General features: G+C 36.0%; 1 protein-coding gene across 1 annotated transcript in view; it reads left to right on the top strand.

The window, feature by feature from the left end:
- SLC4A7 (solute carrier family 4 member 7) overlaps positions 1-17,962 on the top strand; it is a 67,242-nt gene that overhangs the window by 19,736 nt on the left and 29,544 nt on the right. The window contains exons 3-10 of the mRNA XM_066555562.1: positions 405-548; positions 2,760-2,895; positions 3,884-4,044; positions 6,234-6,422; positions 9,204-9,566; positions 14,891-15,006; positions 15,769-15,828; positions 16,424-16,581. Coding sequence (XP_066411659.1) covers positions 405-548; positions 2,760-2,895; positions 3,884-4,044; positions 6,234-6,422; positions 9,204-9,566; positions 14,891-15,006; positions 15,769-15,828; positions 16,424-16,581 — 1,327 coding nt within the window. The remainder of the gene's footprint in view (positions 1-404; positions 549-2,759; positions 2,896-3,883; positions 4,045-6,233; positions 6,423-9,203; positions 9,567-14,890; positions 15,007-15,768; positions 15,829-16,423; positions 16,582-17,962) is intronic.

Here is a 17,962-nt window from a genome sequence, read left to right as displayed (position 1 = left end):
TAATAAGCTGAACCAGGAGATTATTTTGCCATTCTTACAACTGTCCTGATATGAATCCCTGCAAAAAAAGAGGACAAAAATGTAATTTCTCTGCCTTGGCCTCATGTATATAAAGTAGCTTCTTTCAGTGTTACAGGTCAAGCTTGAACTTCAGTATTATTTGTTTCACAACCAAATTCTTAAACTGAATAAGAACATGACCTAATTTATCAGAGAAATGAGTCTAGCACTAGTTCCTTGACACCTGGAAGGACAGAAAGGACACGGTCATGTTAGTTCACTAAAGGTAATTTTTGTCTAGTGCTTTTGGATTGCTATTTCTTAAACCCCTTGTCTTTAGATACTCAATTTGGGTAGTAGGTAATTTTTTGTTTATTTGTGTCCTTTTAAACTTCCTTGAAAAGGCCACAGAGCTGTGTATATCGGAGTTCACGTCCCACTTGGCAAGCCAGGCCGTCGAAGGCATAGGCATCGTGGGCACAGGCACCACAGAAGAAAAAGAGAAAAAGATAATGATAGAGAGGATGGCCGAGAATCTCCATCATATGGTAAGAAGTTTGTTGTGCATGTTCTTCATGTCTCCTGAAAATAAACTTGTAGTAGCTACTCTGTGCTCAAATGTCGTTTGTTTTGTGCTATTTCTTTTATTCTTGCTGTAATTAACGTCTTTTTGTGTACAATCAAACAAGGATTTTGTGGTTCTGTTTTATCTAAGTCAGAAGCTGTTGGACTTGGTCCAGCTGCCTGCATGAATGTTCAGCAGCCTGCACTGAATAGGTTAGACTAGAGCTTTGTAATGCTCTCCTGTAGCATGAAAATCTGTGTTATTTAAATTAGACACCTTTTTTCAGATTGTGTAGTCGTGTATGCTTCTTCCTCTGATTTTTGAAACTAAGCATGTAGCTGTGAAAAGCAGCATTTGCCATGGTAATTTGATCAATGATCTTATTTTATTTAAATATTTACTTCAGCCTTCTTGCTGTCTGTTAGTAAAGGAATTGCACTGCCTCATAAGTTTTTGGTTTGGATCATGATCTGACCTGCCCCCACCCCCCCATTATCCTCAAGAGAGGACAATTTTGTCATATCATTCTCTGAAATGAAAATATTTGGCAGTATGCTTAGCAGTTTTTCTTCGACATCCTAAGTCCACTTTAATTCCTAAAGTGCCATGAACGAGCAGATTATGGTGCAAAAATTTAAGTGTGGACACCATGCTGTTCACTATTACCTTTCAATGACTGGCAGCATGTTCTGCATGGGGCCAGTACCTGAAACAAAAGATTTTGCAAATGGAAAAGCTCTGACAAGTCTTTTACCATTCTCCTATGGTTCTTGGTTTCAACCATCTTCAAGGCCTCCCCTCCCAAATACAAATTATTACAATGGACATCATGTTTGTAGAGTCTTGCTATACAGGTTTTGAAGAAATAAGTGATATTAAGTTGACAGAAATTCACTTTTTCTGTTCTGGTTGCTTCTGTATGCACAGAAGCACAGGGTTTGGCCAGATTCTGGGGTGTGTTGGTTTTGGGATGGAAACAATCTGCTATAGATCTTAACTAATAATGAATGTTGTTTAATTCAAGAACACATTTCAGAATGATGCTACTAGATGGTGGTATATACCAGAACAAAAATGCTAAAGTAAATCTCAGTGTGGAATTAACTTTGTTAGTAATTCAGATCTTAACCTTTAAATCTAAAAGGCCATCTTCCTACTACAGTAGAAGCCTACAGTTGTATATTCATGTATAATAGCTGTAAGAGTGATGTTTCAGTGAACAAAGTTAAATTTTTTAAATCTGAGAAAATAAAAAAAAAAAATTAAAATTGAGATTTACCTGGATTTTCTATTTCTGGCCTTCCTTGAGATAACATTGCAATTAGTACATTTTTTGAACCCTTGCAGTATGAAAATTCACTTGAGTTGAAACAAAATCTTTGTATAAATATATGTATAAAAGTATCTCTAGAATCATGTGGTTTAATTAGTGTTTTTTAAAAAGTTTTGTTAATATTAATTGAAATCTAGTACTTATGTGATCAATAAGGATAGTTTAGTTTTCTAGCTAGTTATTGAGCTGTTCCACTAGGCATTATACTATGAGAAGTTAAAATATTTTCTGGACACTTCAGCTACATAGTTTTCTACTTTCCTATGCTAATTTATACATACTGCTCCAAACATGCAATGAAAAATTTTATCCTGCATAAATAGCAACAGACCACAGAAAAATCTGCTGCTCTAACAGTCAGTGCCTGGCTACTCACTGATGACCATCTTGAGCTATTGCTTGGGCAGCTGATCTGTAAGTAAGGCTGTTTGTTTCCATCAGCCTGTTTTGTTTTAACTTTTTCTTCTTCATTGTCTTGTGTCATGATGGTATTAATTATTTTGTTCTCAAAATGAAAACATGGTTTCTAGTGTTTTGGTATATTAATTTCTAGGTTTTTTGAAACAAAATTTGCTGGTGATGTTACTTTTCATATTGGCAATCTGTAGAAGAGCCAAAACCAATTGATTAATTTTCATAAACATGGATTTCCAGATGTTTTGTTTTCAGAAACAGTGCAAAGTTTTTAGAGAGCCTTCTTTTAAAGACATGTATATGTTTCTTTTGTTCCTCTTCCCTCTTAAAGAGGATGTTGTCCTGCATATTTCTAGCTGAGGGCAGGAGATTTTAGTGCTATGTAATGTTTCTGATTTCATAGAAGTATGAATTTTTCTAATTATTTAGTTTCTCCTTTTCTTCAAGACACACCATCCCAACGAGTGCAGTTTATCTTGGGTACTGAAGATGATGATGAACACATTCCTCATGATCTCTTCACTGAAATGGATGAACTTTGCTTCAGGGATGGAGAAGAATATGAATGGAGAGAAACTGCTAGGTATGTTTGGAGTAGATTGTTTCAAGGTATATTTTATAGTAACTTTATTTCAAAGAATTGCAAACCAGGTTTGGCTTAGAACCATCACTATCTGTAGGAGTTGTTTACTCAATTCATGCACAACAACCCAAAACTTTAGTTCTTCTTTTCAAACTCTGAAAGAATCAATATTGTTTTCAAGAGACCCTCAGTCTTTCTGGTGCTGTGTTCTCTTCCCTAAAAATGATCATACCAAACATTTTGAAAGGTAGGAGTATGCCAAGTTATAAATATGGGTTTTTGTCCACCTAGTGTGGTATTTGCAATCTCAGAAATCTCTTTCGTATATCATAGCCAATATATTAGTATCATTTTTTTCTCAAACATAAAAAAATTGGGTATTATTTTTTTTTTCTTGGGTAGTATTTGATTAGTTTTTGGCAAATTGTATGCCTGAACATTACAGGGATGCCGATTAGTTGCTTCTTTCTACCTATGCATTGTGAGGAATTCTTCTGCATTCAGTACTTCCAGCTACCTTGTTGCATGTTAACTTTTGTAGAAACTCAATTTGCACAGTGCCTGTGAGTGGGAATCCAGATCAGTTTATAGTTTCACGTGTTAATATTGCCTGGTTCTTAAATGTCTGACTTAGCAGCCTTACGAGACTTGTACATGCTGTATGGTATGTTTCAGACAGCTTTCTAATCCCAAAAGACTAATGAAATCAAGACACAGATCAGCTATATTCTTCATGAGAACATGTGAATAGACAAGTATTGCTCAATACCCTAAGAAACAGTATGGGTAAAAACTGAAACAGTTGAGTGCGGTTATTAAGGCCTGATAAAAACATTAATCAGTTGGGCTGCCTGAGAAAATGAAAGCTGGTATGATTTCATGGGATTTTCTGTTCTATGTCATGCCTAAGCCACATGGAAGAGTGGGATTGCTTGCCAAATTTCCTTCCCAGGAGAAATATAAATGTGTACCTGTGAACGCATTTCAGGTGGCTGAAGTTCGAAGAGGATGTTGAAGACGGCGGTGATCGATGGAGCAAGCCTTACGTAGCGACTCTGTCTCTGCACAGTCTCTTTGAACTGCGGAGCTGTATTCTTAATGGGACGGTCATGTTGGACATGAGAGCAGACACACTTGATGAGATAGCAGGTTGCAGCAAAAATTTTTAAAAATACTTTATTCCTAAATTTTGATCTATAACTTGAGGTGGTTTTGGTGATGTCTATGTTCTTGAAAATACTGTGTTGAAGAAACAGGTATGTGCATGCTTGCTGCACTTCTCTTGGTCTGGTTGAGAGGAGCTGGTCCTACAAATGCCACTTACAAAAGTGGATGAGTAGGAGCTCCTTAGTTTGTACTTTAGGCTGAGGCCCAGAACTTGCCTTTATGTTCTAATCCCTTAATGTGTTCTCTGTCTTTGTTTCTACAGATGAATTGTAAATATCTGCCAGAACATTTTAGGAGTTATTTGTGCACTTTAGTACCATAATTATTAATCATATTTTGGCTGACGTTAACATGATGCCAGTAGTGCAGTTGGTTGTTGCACATCTGGTAATTTTTTCACCTTTATAAGAGGTGAGCAGAAATAAATGCTGTACATGTTGTTTGACCTACTGTGCTAAGTGTCCTCACTAATCACATGGTCATTTTGGATACAGGCAATTTTGAAGACTTTCATACATATAGATATATTTAAATATATAGATACATGCACATATATATACATTATATATGTCTGCTTGCTCCTAAATGAATTTAGAATTAGTTCTACATAATTTTCCTGGTATCTCTTGATACAGGTACCACACAGTGGAATGCCTTCTCAGGAATCATATTAGACTTAGGGTTGACCAACATATGCCTGAAGGACAAGGTGTTTTGGCCTTAAAAACTTTAGCAGCACTTGAAATGTTTTCTTGTTTTGAAATCCTTGAAATTCGCTCATGAAGTTGGTATTCCCTTCCCATTTTTCTGACTTACCGAGCAAGAGCATTCAGTACATCTTTGTAAATGTAATGTTTTGATTTATAATTTTATTTTTGGTAATTGAATTTAGTGATAATCTTAATACATAACCAAAGTAATTGCTTAATTCCATGTAACCAGCACTCTGGGTAGCAGACACTTGAGTTGCAACTAGGATGCCTTAAGAGATTGTGTGAATTTGTTTCAAGTTAATTTTAGGCGCTATTTTGAAGCATGTAGCTTAGCAGTGCTTGGTATACAAGTGTGCTGTCTTGTTTCCAGGAGCCAGCAGTACCCAGTAGGTAATACTGTTTGTTACTCATAACAGGAGAGGGAGGGTGGCAGGTTTCCTTCTGAGAACCTGTAACAAGCGGCTGTGTTTTACCAGTGATCTCAGAAAGAAGCTGCACTGTACTGACAGACACTTTACTGCATCTTGTTCTGTTAGTCAGGACGGAGCCCTACCCTGAGCCCTAACATTTTTCATTGTGAGTTCTATGCAATTTCAGTTTAACAATGCAGTTAAGTCTCGATACATTAGTTAAACCTGGGAAAATATATTTAAAAATTTGTCACATAGGTTTGTGTTTCTTTGTGCAGGTTGAGGTCTTTTATGAATTTGTTTTATATTTTTTATTATTTTTAAAAAATGGACCTTTAAGAAACACAGTAGGTATTTTCTCTGATCTGTAGGCTTTCTTTCCTGGTGTGAGCATACTGGTGAGATGCCCTTTTGAAACTTGATATTGTTTGACAGATGAGTAGTTAGTTTTAGATTATATACCTAGACTTTGTTTCATACTTCCTCTTCTAAAGCATATGAATCACATGAAGTTCCGTAAAGAGTCTCAGGAGAGCATCTGAAGATGACAGGAGTTGTGTAATTCCTCTCATTCCATAGCAACTTTCACTTTTATGTAGTTGTATATACTTCTGAAAGAAGGGAACACCAGGTTAAGACTCTCGTAAGTCTGTTTTCCATTGTGTTTGTCTTCATGAACTCAATCCTCGTGTAGGTTTGTTGAATACAATAAATACATTTTTTGAAAGTGAGTTTCCATTGAAATTTGAAGTAAATGGCTCAAATTACAAGGTACTTAGTACCTTACATTTCTTGAAATGATGCTACTAATAAATACCCTCTCTTGGATCTGCATGTTGTGCTTTTCTTATTCTCACATTTACTTGTTTAGTGACATCTGAAAATTTCCTGTGGATTCTTGAAGATGGTTTTGCTAAAGAGAAGACTTTTCTTTTAAATAGATTTTGATTTTCCTTTAATATTTGATACGATTACAGTGCTTGAGTGAGGCGAAAGAGAGATGTGATAGCTACCTATATAATTTTCTTCTTTTGTTATTATTATGTAGATATGGTTTTGGACAGCATGATTGCCTCTGGCCAGCTGGATGAATCCATAAGAGAGAAAGTGAGAGAGGCTCTTCTAAAGAGGCACCATCATCAGAACGAGAAGAAATTGAGCAGTCGGATTCCTCTAGTTCGGTCTTTCGCAGATATAGGCAAGAAACATTCTGACCCTCACTTGCTTGAACGAAATGGTGAGATAAGTTGTAGCCTCCAGTTCATACTAACCTGGTAAATGATGCTCTCACTGGGAGATGAAGGAAAGGTCAGCTGGTAATAACAGATAAGTGTTTCCTTCTTGATGAGCAAAGAACTAACAATAAGAGTGTGTGTGATGTGTAGCTATGGATGATATTTTTGAATTTACTCAAATATTCTACTCCTGCCTGTATACCATAGCATGCATTATTATTTTGAAGCATAGTAGTGCAATACAACATAGTAGTATACATACATTGATCCTAATTTTTTTTTTGTATATGCTTAAATAAAATGTGCAATGTTTGAGGAATTTCAGCATTGTGGCATAACTTATACATGTGTCAGATGGATCCTACTTGCTTTTATAGTCTGTGCACAAGAGATTTAGTGATTGTGAGTTCAGTGATGCTGACAGTTACTGTGTTTTAACCCACTGTTAAGTTCATTTGACAAGAAGTTTGCTATGTCAATGGTGAAGGTAGTACTGTTAGCTAGAACACTGTTTATTTTTATCTTGTTTTGTAGAGAAGGTTCTAATGGGAACAAAAATCCCAAACCCAAGAAAAGTATTTGCAATGTTCTTAGATACCTTTTTTGAACCAGTTCCTGAAAATTTTTTCTAGACATCCAGTCCCAAATTCCAAATAGCAATATGTACTACAGAGCAGCTTACTTGTATTCTTGTGTTTTTATGGGACCTCTATTTTCATCTCTGTTCTTTGTTTCCTTTTCTTGTGTTTTTATGGGCCCTCTATTTTCATCTCTGTTCTTTTGTTTCCTTTTGCCTTGCATTAAGACACAAGGATGTTTTTATTCTGAAAATTTGAAATTTTTTACTCTGATGAAAACTGAGTTCTGATTTCATGAATCAATCATTGAAGTGAACTTCCTTTTCTGTATTGAAGGATGCCTCATTGCTTAGAGTATGTTTCACTTAGTTAAGTGCTTGTTAGGGGCTACCTATGCTGGAGTATTCTCCAGTGAATGCCTGAGCTTGCTGATAGGTTTTTTTGTTAGCCAGTGCATATATGATATATGCTTAAATATTTCTCTAATAGTTTCAGATTTATTTTTTCAAGAATGAAAATGCAGCTAACTGATCTAAGAGCATAATGTCTCCTGTAACTCCCAACTTACATGTTTTGTTCAGCAAACATGAAAATTTCACACACACAGAATTGGTTTTGCCCATCCTTGAACACCTGTATCCCCAGGTACAATCTTTCTTGACAGTTATCTTACATGTATCACTTCCATTTTTTAGGGCATTTTATTCTTAATACTCTTTTTACAAGAGTTTATGGGATATATGCTGAAACAAGAAACCAGTATAATATGATGAGCATATACTAATTTACTTTTCTTTTTATTATGCTTTGGTAAACCTCTAATAAGCTGGTAAACCAAACATGCATATTTGCATATTAGTTCTTAAGCTCCTTAGGGGGTTGTGTGTGTTAGGACATGTTTGTGATTTATCAGGTATACTTATGGAATTTAGTTATTACTGTAGTGATTATTATAGGCAACCAAACCTGCTCTATTGGTCCTATTTTCTTTACTGCTCTGCAGCTGTGATATTTTAATAGTTGAGTTTTGAGGCTTTTGTTCTTAAAGGAGGTTTGTATCTGTAGGATCCACTCTTTGATTGTTTGGGGGGAGGAGAATGTATGTGACCTTTACCTAGGCATGCTTTCTGCACCTCGTTCTTGTTAATTTTTCTGGGGTTGTTCAACTTACTGGTCTCTGTAGTGCTTGGTATGAATGTGAAAGTAAATGTGTATAGTTTACTGTTTGTTTGTTTGTTTGATGGCATGGTACATGAAACCAGCATGTTTTGGATTTCAGGGATTGTAGGAGAAGTCATCAGTAATGTTTTCAAGGAGACTGGTCATCCCAGGAAAAGTGTTTGTGGCAAATGGGAGAAATGGTATCACTAAACCTTTTAATGGAAGTACTAATATGAGCATAAACAGTCTCTCTTCCTGCTTAAGGAAGAACTGAAAAATCCATTACAAACTCCAGTCTGAAGGAACCATCTCAAGACTGTGTTCTCTTAATAAGAAATTAGTAGGACATGGAAACTAGAGCAACAAAAGTAACAAGAGATTTTGGAGAAATGTTTGGTTTTAGCCATGTGGGGTTATTGGTACGTCACAGCAAGAGGATATGGAGAAGAGGCTGTGTATTTCATTTTTGTGCCCTCTTCAAAAATATGTATTAGACTACAGCTGCCTGGGAAAATTCTCAATAAAACAAGACTCTTCTTGGAAGACAGCTGCATTTAACACATTTAGATATATTTGATCATGATCACTTTTTAAAAATTAAAAATTCTTTGTACATAACGGATGGAGTTAATACAAGTCTTGTAATATTTTGATTTTTTAGTTTATTTTTTGGATGGATTAGCAGCTGCTGTGCAATTAGGAATAAGGAATTATAGAAAAATTGAAGAGTCAGTTTCAAGAGATAATTTTTTTTTTGTTAACAAATCCTACTCTGACTTAAGATAATATCTTCTCCCTCAGATCTTTGGCATTCTAATTAGTACTCCTCAGTAATTTCTGACTTTCCTAATGTCTGGTATCAGATCTGCTCTTACCTCTTATCTTACTTGCATGAGTATGACACTTTGGCCCATAAAGCTTGCAATTTACTATGTAAATTGTTAATGCATATTTGTATCTGTGTGGGTTTTGTTTGGTTTGTTTGAATTTAATATAATCTATCCCTTTTGTAAGCCTCATGGTGTTCCATTTGTTTTATCTCAGGGGAAGGCCTTTCAGCCTCCCGGCACTCTTTGCGAACAGGTCTCTCTGCCTCCAATCTTTCCCTGAGAGCAGACAGCCGTTTGTCAGTTCTTCTCAGTTACCTTCTTCCTTCTTCAAGAGCTGGGAGCCCGGCAGCCTCAAGGTGTACAACCCCTGTAACCACCCCTCAAAACACTCCACCCTCCAGCCCTACCTGCAGCCCAAGCACAAGTGCCCAGCCAAGCCCGCTTCAGGGCAAGGAATTGCTGGTGTCATCTGCCAGTGATGATATTCCTTCAGTAGTAATCCACCCACCTGAGGAAGACTTAGAAGTGCAGGAAAGCCAGGAAAAGAAGACAGAGGAAAATATTGGCAAAACACCAGGCAACTATTGAAATTTAAGCTGTCCATGTGTGATGCTCTCTGCATCTGGATCACTTGCACTGCGATGTTTTTGGCACAAAGAAATATGATAACTGTTACCTCTGCCTGCATGTTTATCTATTCTCAGTTGTGACTGTCTTCTTGTTTGGCATTTTTAACTTTTTAGCTTTTAACTAAAGCAAGCAAAAAATTCTTTAATTAACATTCATTTGTGTAATTAAAAAGGAATATGGTTTTAAAATCTAATATATAAGCAAAATGTCAAAAATGGTGGCCTTTTCCTTTCACTCACCTACAGTCCATAGCAGGTTTTGCTTTGGTTTTGTCAGTGGTTGAGGTAATGTCTTAAACCAGTGTTGGATATCCTGAGATAGGTACAGCTGAAACCATGGTAAAGTATTAGAGGTGAATATGAATAGAATTAGGAAGGATACAATTATTAGTGGCATTCATAGTTTAGTTGTATCATGAAGCTTTCAAGCAGTTTTATTTTTGCTTTTGTGCTTTTTAAAACCATGACTGTTAAAACCAGCAGTAGTTAACTGATTAAATGATCAGGTTCAGTTCACCTGCAGCTGTTTCTGGATAGTTCTTCATTAGTTCACTGCTTCAGCATCAGACACTCCATTAGCATTTTGCTGTGTTTGATAGGCAGAATTGGAGACAGTAGTTAGGAGCTTGTACTCGTAGGCCAGAGCTCAGCAATTTATTATTTTGTTATCTGCAAAGCCTTTCTTCTTTATATGCAAAAAGGGTATGTAAGTATATAGATAAGTTGAAAGAAACTGTTAGAACTTTCCATCCTTTCTTGAAATGTTTTTAGTAAAAGTTTCATAACATTTGCATTCTGCATACGTACGGTCATACTAGCTTTACTTTTGCAAAATTACCAGCTACTTAGAAACTTCACAATTCTACCTGGCAGATTGTGTTTTTAAGGGGGAATCATCTTTCTTTTTGGTCATCAGACTCTTCCTTCCCTTCCTAGAAATTTGTCTTGCCAAAATTCTGCTTGTAAGTTTGACTGCTTTAGGCCTGTGTGTGTTGGGAGCAGGGAGACTGATCTCCCCTGGTTTTTCCATCAGTTGAGGCTTTGCTTGTTTTCTTCCTCACTTCTTTAATAAATAAGAGCACACTGTTACATTTAACAGTGGAAATATGCTGACAGAGAAGAAAGAGGCTGTGGTTATCTGCCTTTTCACATTAGCGGCCACGTCACTGAAAAGGAAAGAAACTACGTCACAGTTTTTTATCTTCAGTTGAAGTATAGAGGCCTCATCATTACTTAAATTCAGAAAAGCAAACACAAATCTCTTTTTCTGACTTCCTTATGGGAAATTAAGAGAATTCACGTAACGATAATTCTGTCACAGGTCATCTTCCAAACGTGCTTTGAAATCAGAAGTAAAATAATAGCTGTAATTGTTTTTCCAGTTCTCATTTCTCTGACAGGAATGACAGCATGCCAGACACAAGATCTTTATAATCCAGGAGAAGGCAAATAAATGAAGCTGAAGTACATGATGCTATTACTATCATCACTAGTAAGGCTTTCTACTAGAATCTCCAAGTCATGTTCAAATCAGTTTTGTTCTTCATGCAGATATTTCTCATAAAAAAAAAAAATCTGAAAGGCATGATTTCCCAGTTAATCCATAAGTCTTTCCAGAGAATGATAAACACCAAAAACGAAGATATTTTTGTTTTCTTGTGTTTCCCCTGCTTTTTTGGTTCAAGAAATCATCTGACCACAGAAAGATACAGTTTTTCCTTAGATTTGGTTTTGAGGACATTCTCAGACTATGACTTCAGGGCTGCAACTGGACCAATTTCTGTCTTGGGAGGCAAGAGTCAAAGAAAACCCTGACAAGGAAGTCAACTTCCTGGTATTAATTAAGAAAAAAAACCAAACAAATCTTCCTGGTTCATTCCACTATAGGTTATGGTCTGTACCACCTCTCTAGTAATTCAGAATATTGCAGTCTGAATACATTTTACACATCTGTATGATTGAGTTTGGTTTGCCTCCTGTGAGGGTGAGGAGCTGTGTTAATTTTCTAATAGGTGTTTTTTTTCTGTATACATTCCTCTGTCATTTGCCTTGTGTTATTCAGACTTTTATTTTTTAGTTTTCATAAATAGCTGGAAGGTTACTGAACTTAATGTGAGTTACTGTAAAAGGAGGGAAAAGAGACACACCTTTGGTCTACCACTTAATTTTAATCAGCCAGTCGTCAGTTCATAGTAAGTCAACTAGACAAAGGCTTCTCTTAATAATGTTTTTTTAATTTTGTCATCAGTTGAAGATCAGTGTTTGTTTTCCCATCTTTGAACTGTTGAATAATGAATTCCATAGGAAGGGCTGGGAAGTCAGCTGTGTCACAGCTAAAAATTAACAGTTAATTCACCAGCATCACTGAGGTTTCATAATGTCTGTGAACAGCAGCAAAGAAGTATGTTTTAAAAGGTCTTTTTGTCCACTGAGAAATGTACTTTGAAACTGAGTAAAATAACATTTACAACGGCTTTCCTCTTACAGTAATTGCTTCCTGAAACTATTGATTCAGAGAAGTTTGCATATTTACCCTCTAGTAGTAATTTGAACTTTTTTTTTTGCATTAGAGCTGCACTGGACTTTAGTTTTTAAAATTTATTTTAATTTCCTCAAGTACAAATATGGTTGACTTCATATTTAGAAGATTTGTATTATATAATTTTTGCTTTTCTAAATACAGTTATTTTGAAATAGTCATACTTAGATGTTGAACTCATATATTACTCATCTTTTTCATATGAAACAGATGTGAGACAACTGTATGTAATCTTCTTGCTTTCTTTTTTCTGTAGATAATGTTGATTAGATTTTTGTGATCACAGTATTAAGTGTAGTTGGCTAAAAAAAGCACATGATTTTTAGTGATGGTGTAGTTATAAATACCTTAACTTGAGTTTATGAGGTTTTATTCCAAATTACTCCAGACTCACTTCACTGTAGTCTATTCAGAGGAGGCAAGTGGTGCATCTGCCTAACTAACATCAGGAAGAGCCCTGTGTTGTTAAGGATCCCCTCAGTAGCTTCATAACAATGAATTTCTCTGTCTTACAATCTGAAAAGTACTTCTAGGTAATTGTCCTTGAGTTTGCATCTACTGAACTGGAGAAGAGAGGGAAATAAGTTCTTTTATTGATGTGAGATTGGAATAGAAGTGTTTCACTCTTAAAGAAGATTAATTCTTCAGTTCAGAGTTTCTCTATAAATAGCAGATTGATGGATATGTGTAATGAAGGCAGTCTCATATGGAAATGCTTGCTCAGGTCTGAAAACCTGTCAGCAGTATTGTCTTGTGAGAGCAGCAGTCTGTCCAACTGCAAGGCCGACGGAAAGGAAAGCTATTCACACATGGTTTAGGATCAGACAAATATTCCTGTGTCAGTGCCAAAACTTGTGAGCCTTGACTGTGACTGATCGGTGAAATTTTGAAGGCAAACCTTTTAGAAGAATCACTTTAGCACTGAAATAATAAATATTTCTGCTAATATGTGGAATCCTTATTCACTGTCCTTCTCCTTGATTGTCTCTCTGTTTTTGTTCTAGTCTCTGCTTGCTCTTGCTCACAGTGTTTTTCCAGAAAATGCAAAGCGATGCATTATCACTCATCTTTCATCAGTTAAAAACATTCTAAGTTACCTGTATTGCTACAGAGAAGGGGGAAAATGAAGAAGTTTGTATGTCTAAACTTTTGTATTAGGCTGCTCTTCTGCAACAACTGTTTAATATTTCTAGTTCTACAAACGTCAACTCCTAAGCAGTTAAATACTTAAATCAGCTGATTTCATAGGTGGTTGATAGTACGATTCTTGTGAATAACATATAAATCTTGGAGCAGAAGAGTAGAATGTGTTTTTTGTTGTTGGGGCTTTTCTTGTTGTTGTGTTGGCTCATTGTGCATGTTAGGATTTATGAAGGAAATGACAGCCTATTAACTTGGATTTGGTTTTTGCTTCAGGACAAAACACCTGCACCACTTACATCCCTTATGAACTGTAAGAATGAAAATTAGTGGTAAAGGCTTGGACCTGCATGTTTTTGTTGATATGATGACTTTTTGGAAGAGCTTTTTGAAAACAAAGATGGGGAAGAAGTAAAGTGAATTTGGTCATCATTTGAAATGCTAAAAAAAAAAAATTCAAAATGGAGAAATAATAGACATGGGGGTATGCAAGTAGTTATGTGGCAGTAGTTAAAATAGAGCAGTAGCCTGAAGATAGCCAGAGAGGGTTTCATTTATATCTTGGCTGGAGAGATGCTTGACCTAAATACAAACTTTCTCCATGTAATACAATGTTTAGGCTTCAGTCTTTATCTAGATGTGGTTTTGAAGGCATGTGGAAGCATGTTCTGTCACCACAGCTGGAAGGTCTAGTGTAGACAAGCAAGAAGGCCAAATGCATTTCTAGTGCATGTTAAACTGAACAAGCAAAAGCTCTGTAATTCAAAAGGTGGGATTTGGGCTTGGTTATACATGCCTAGACCAGCTTTTAAATATTAATTGGGTAGAGAGAACCATGATGCAACGTGGAATTCAGTGTGTTTGAATGCTTGGGTTACTTGCCTTTTGCACCCTTTACTGAACCTGCAATTTGGTGCTGCTGGCAATGTAGCAGGATTCATAACACAGTTTTGTTTTGGTGCAAGTGTTAGAGGGAAGCTGTATACTGAACTTGAAAAACTTTGTGTGTACTCTTCAGCTCAAGCGTATATTCCACATAGCAACACGTGGTTGGATGAATAGTGGGAGCTTAGGTCTGCTGATTGAAAGCATGGTTTGCAAGCTATCCTTCATGTAGTACACTACTTACTTTTACAGCTTAGTTAACTTAGTTGACTACATTCCCTGTAGTTGTAGCCTGAGGCTTGCTGACACTTTTTACAATTACAGTAACTGCTACACAGCAGACTAGAGGTGTTTGCGTTAGGTGTCCAAGGACTTCTTAGTACAGTGAAGATGCTATATCCTAACTACTGAATCAGTTATGATTAAAATGCCAGAAGTTATCTTTTCTGCAATTAAAGTAGCTGATGTTTTCTGGTGACTGTTTTGCAAATGGCCATCATTTGGGGCAATACCTAATTTTTTTAATTATGTCATTTTTTTGACAACACAGTGACTTGTTAATGTTGCATTTATGATACTAATGTAGGGCACTTACTGAATAACGTGCACTTTTGCGTTAAGCAAGCTGCCACATTGAGTTTTGGTAGTGTTTCACACTCAGTTCATTTCCTGCACCATTTTGAACTTATCTCCTTTGTTTTAATTTAGGGCTGTTGGCATCTCCACAGTCAGCACCTGGAAATTTGGACACTGGGAAAAGTGTAGATGTTAAAGCTCCTGGGACAGGAGGAAGCAGAGAAAACAGTACTGTTGATTTTAGTAAGGTAAGTAACATTAAACACCTTAGTGTTTAGCATCAATTAACTATGTAACAAAAACTGTGCTGGTTGTAACTTCCCCCTTAGTTACAACTAAGACATGTGTACCAGTGTACGCATGAAATAGGTACTGAGAGATAACTTGTGTCACAATATGATCTAGGCTAAATGTGTCACATGTTTTAAAATTCTTCCCAGCGGAATGCTTCTCAGTATTTTGGTAACATAAGAGTGCAGCTGCTGTACTTTCTCATGCAGATGGAGATATTTACACATCTGCTATTAAGGCTCTTCTGAAAGCAGTTTTGTACATTGTTGTAACTTATTTTTATAGAACTTTTTGTTGGTTCCTTTTTTTTTTTGTGAAGAGGGCTTTTAAGTAGAATTTGCTTTATATATATATTGAGTTTCCTCTACAAAAGTTGTTGTACATCTTAGTCATTAGTAACACGTAATACCACTTTCTAAAAGAAACTTTGTAAAAAATCTACTGTAAATCTCATATATTTCTTTCATAATCTAAATTTGCTGGGCAAGTTCCATTGTGGCTGTTACTATAAAGTTCAGTCAGAAGTGTCATCTATACTGTGAAATATTGTAAGAAAATTGTTTTGCCAAGTTAAATAATTTTGCTTAAGGAAAGCTAACTTACACTGTAGTTCTGATCTGATCATGGCAGGTGCCATATATTCCTGCTCCTCTGTCACAGTTTATATATTTTTGCTTGGCCTGTCCTTGTGTACACCTGCCTTGTCTCCTGTTGGACAGGAGTCAGCCTCCTGGCACTGTAGTTGTGGCACACTTGGTGTGGGACTCAAGAGGCCATCTGTAAGTTCTCTAGCTAGCAGTGTCACTGGTGCTTGTGTGTGTGTGTGTGTATGTGAACACAGAGTTCATGTGCTGTACCATTTTCTAATGCACTTCTGTAATTATGTACAGAAATGAAGGTGAAGATTTTCAGCCATCATATTCTTTATGATTTGTATGAAAATACAAATTATTTTTCAAAATTATGACATACTTGAAATACACGGCTGTGAAATAACTTACTGCATTCTAGAAACCATGTGTAATTACATGAACTCTCCTTACTTAATTGTGCATAGATTTTGTTAATTTATGTCCGATCACGGAATGTTTGTCACGATAATATTAGAAAGGTGATTATGCAGTTTGGAGTCTTCTAGAATATACTAGGTGTTAGTAATTCTAACTTATAGAAAATAGTTTATTATTATTTGGCTGGCTGGCTGACATTTTCTAAATGTGTTTGTCTTTTCTGTATTGTGGGATATTTAATTTGCTTTTTAATTTTTCTTTGTAGCATAAATGTCTTGTAAATTCTGATAAACATAATTATGTTATGGAATTTCTGCTAAGAAATGTAAGGGATTAAACACTTGTTTCATCTTTGTATGAATAGGTTGATATGAACTTCATGAGGAAAATTCCTTCAGGAGCAGAAGCATCAAATGTGTTAGTGGGAGAAGTAGATTTTTTAGAAAGACCTATTATTGCTTTTGTGAGGCTCTCCCCTGCTGTGCTTCTCTCGGGTCTCACAGAGGTTCCGGTTCCTACACGGTAAATAAATGCCTGGAAATTCTGGCTTTACTTATGAATAGGATAATAATATTTAAGATCTCAGATAGCTGTAAATTTTTATATACACTGTATTAAGCTCAAAAAATGTAGAGTTTTGTTTAACATTATGTCAGTCATTTGCTGCAAAATTTGAAGGAATGAGATCTGCCACAAAATTCTCTGAATGCATTATATATCTTTATATATATCTCTATATACACACACAGATACATATATACATCTATATACATGTAAAGATGCTGTCTTAAGCAAGTGTAGGATTTGAAACTGAAAGTTGATTTGGAGTAAAAGCAATGAATCTTCCAAGTTTGTGTTGACATTTTGAAGATGGGCATGAGGATAGTTATAGTTCCCTTTGGTGTGACACAGCTTGTCAGTGGGGAAGAGCACACTGAAGGTCTGAAGGTCTGTCTAATCTGAACATCTGTTCTTTTTATACAAATGCTCTGCATATGAATGACTTAGGTGGTGAAAAAACAATTTTTTTATTATATGCCCAATTCTACATGATTGACACTGGAGTAGTCAATCTTCAGCTAATACATAGAGAAGTAGTTTTCAGTCTGCAGTATGCTATCCAGCCTGGTGCAGTCACCCCTGCTTCCCCAGTCCCAAGGGTCTCACCACTATACTTGTGGGTATGTTTACCACAGATGTTCAAAATTTCAAAATACAGGTCTCATGATGAAGGTAGAAGATAATTTCATCAATCATCATGAATAACAATTCATTTTCTGTGCACATTGATGTATTGGACTGTTCCGTGGTGTTTGCCCATACATTTGTATTTATGTTTTTTGGTGGATTTTTAATGTTTCAAAATGATCAAAGTGTTTGTTTATCTTCATGATTTTCAGCTTATACACTCTATTGAAGGGCAAAAATACATATATGTGAGAATTTTTGGAGAGTAGTTGACAGGAGTACTCAATGTTTTTGGGAAATTCCAAAATTTCTGCATACTGATTACTGTAGCTGAATCTATTCTGTACTAAGTTTTCAGAATGGTTTGGACTTGCAGATCTGGAATAGCATACTGGGATTCTTAAGATGCACTCTTGTTTTCAGTTAGGGTAGTAAACTTGAAAGGAGACAGAAGTGACCTTTTTGTACAATGAGTTGGAAGAAAGTGCTATTTTTTCCAGATGTATTGTGCTTAGGAATGTCATTTTCATGAAATATAGGAAGAAGGTTGTGAAACAAATAACTGAGGTTCACTCTTTGGTTTGTATCCTTTTGAATTTATAACATGTTATTCCTGTTCAATGTTTTGGTGAGTTTTATGTTAGGCACTGTTACTGCACAAGGATCTGCTAATATATGCTGTGACTCAACCCCCAGATTGGATCAGCTTCCCAGA

Source organism: Molothrus aeneus, chromosome 1 (genome assembly GCF_037042795.1).
Source record: "Molothrus aeneus isolate 106 chromosome 1, BPBGC_Maene_1.0, whole genome shotgun sequence".
Lineage (NCBI taxonomy): Eukaryota > Metazoa > Chordata > Aves > Passeriformes > Icteridae > Molothrus > Molothrus aeneus.
Note: the sequence above shows the minus strand (reverse complement) of the source record. Positions and strands in the feature narration are given on the sequence as shown.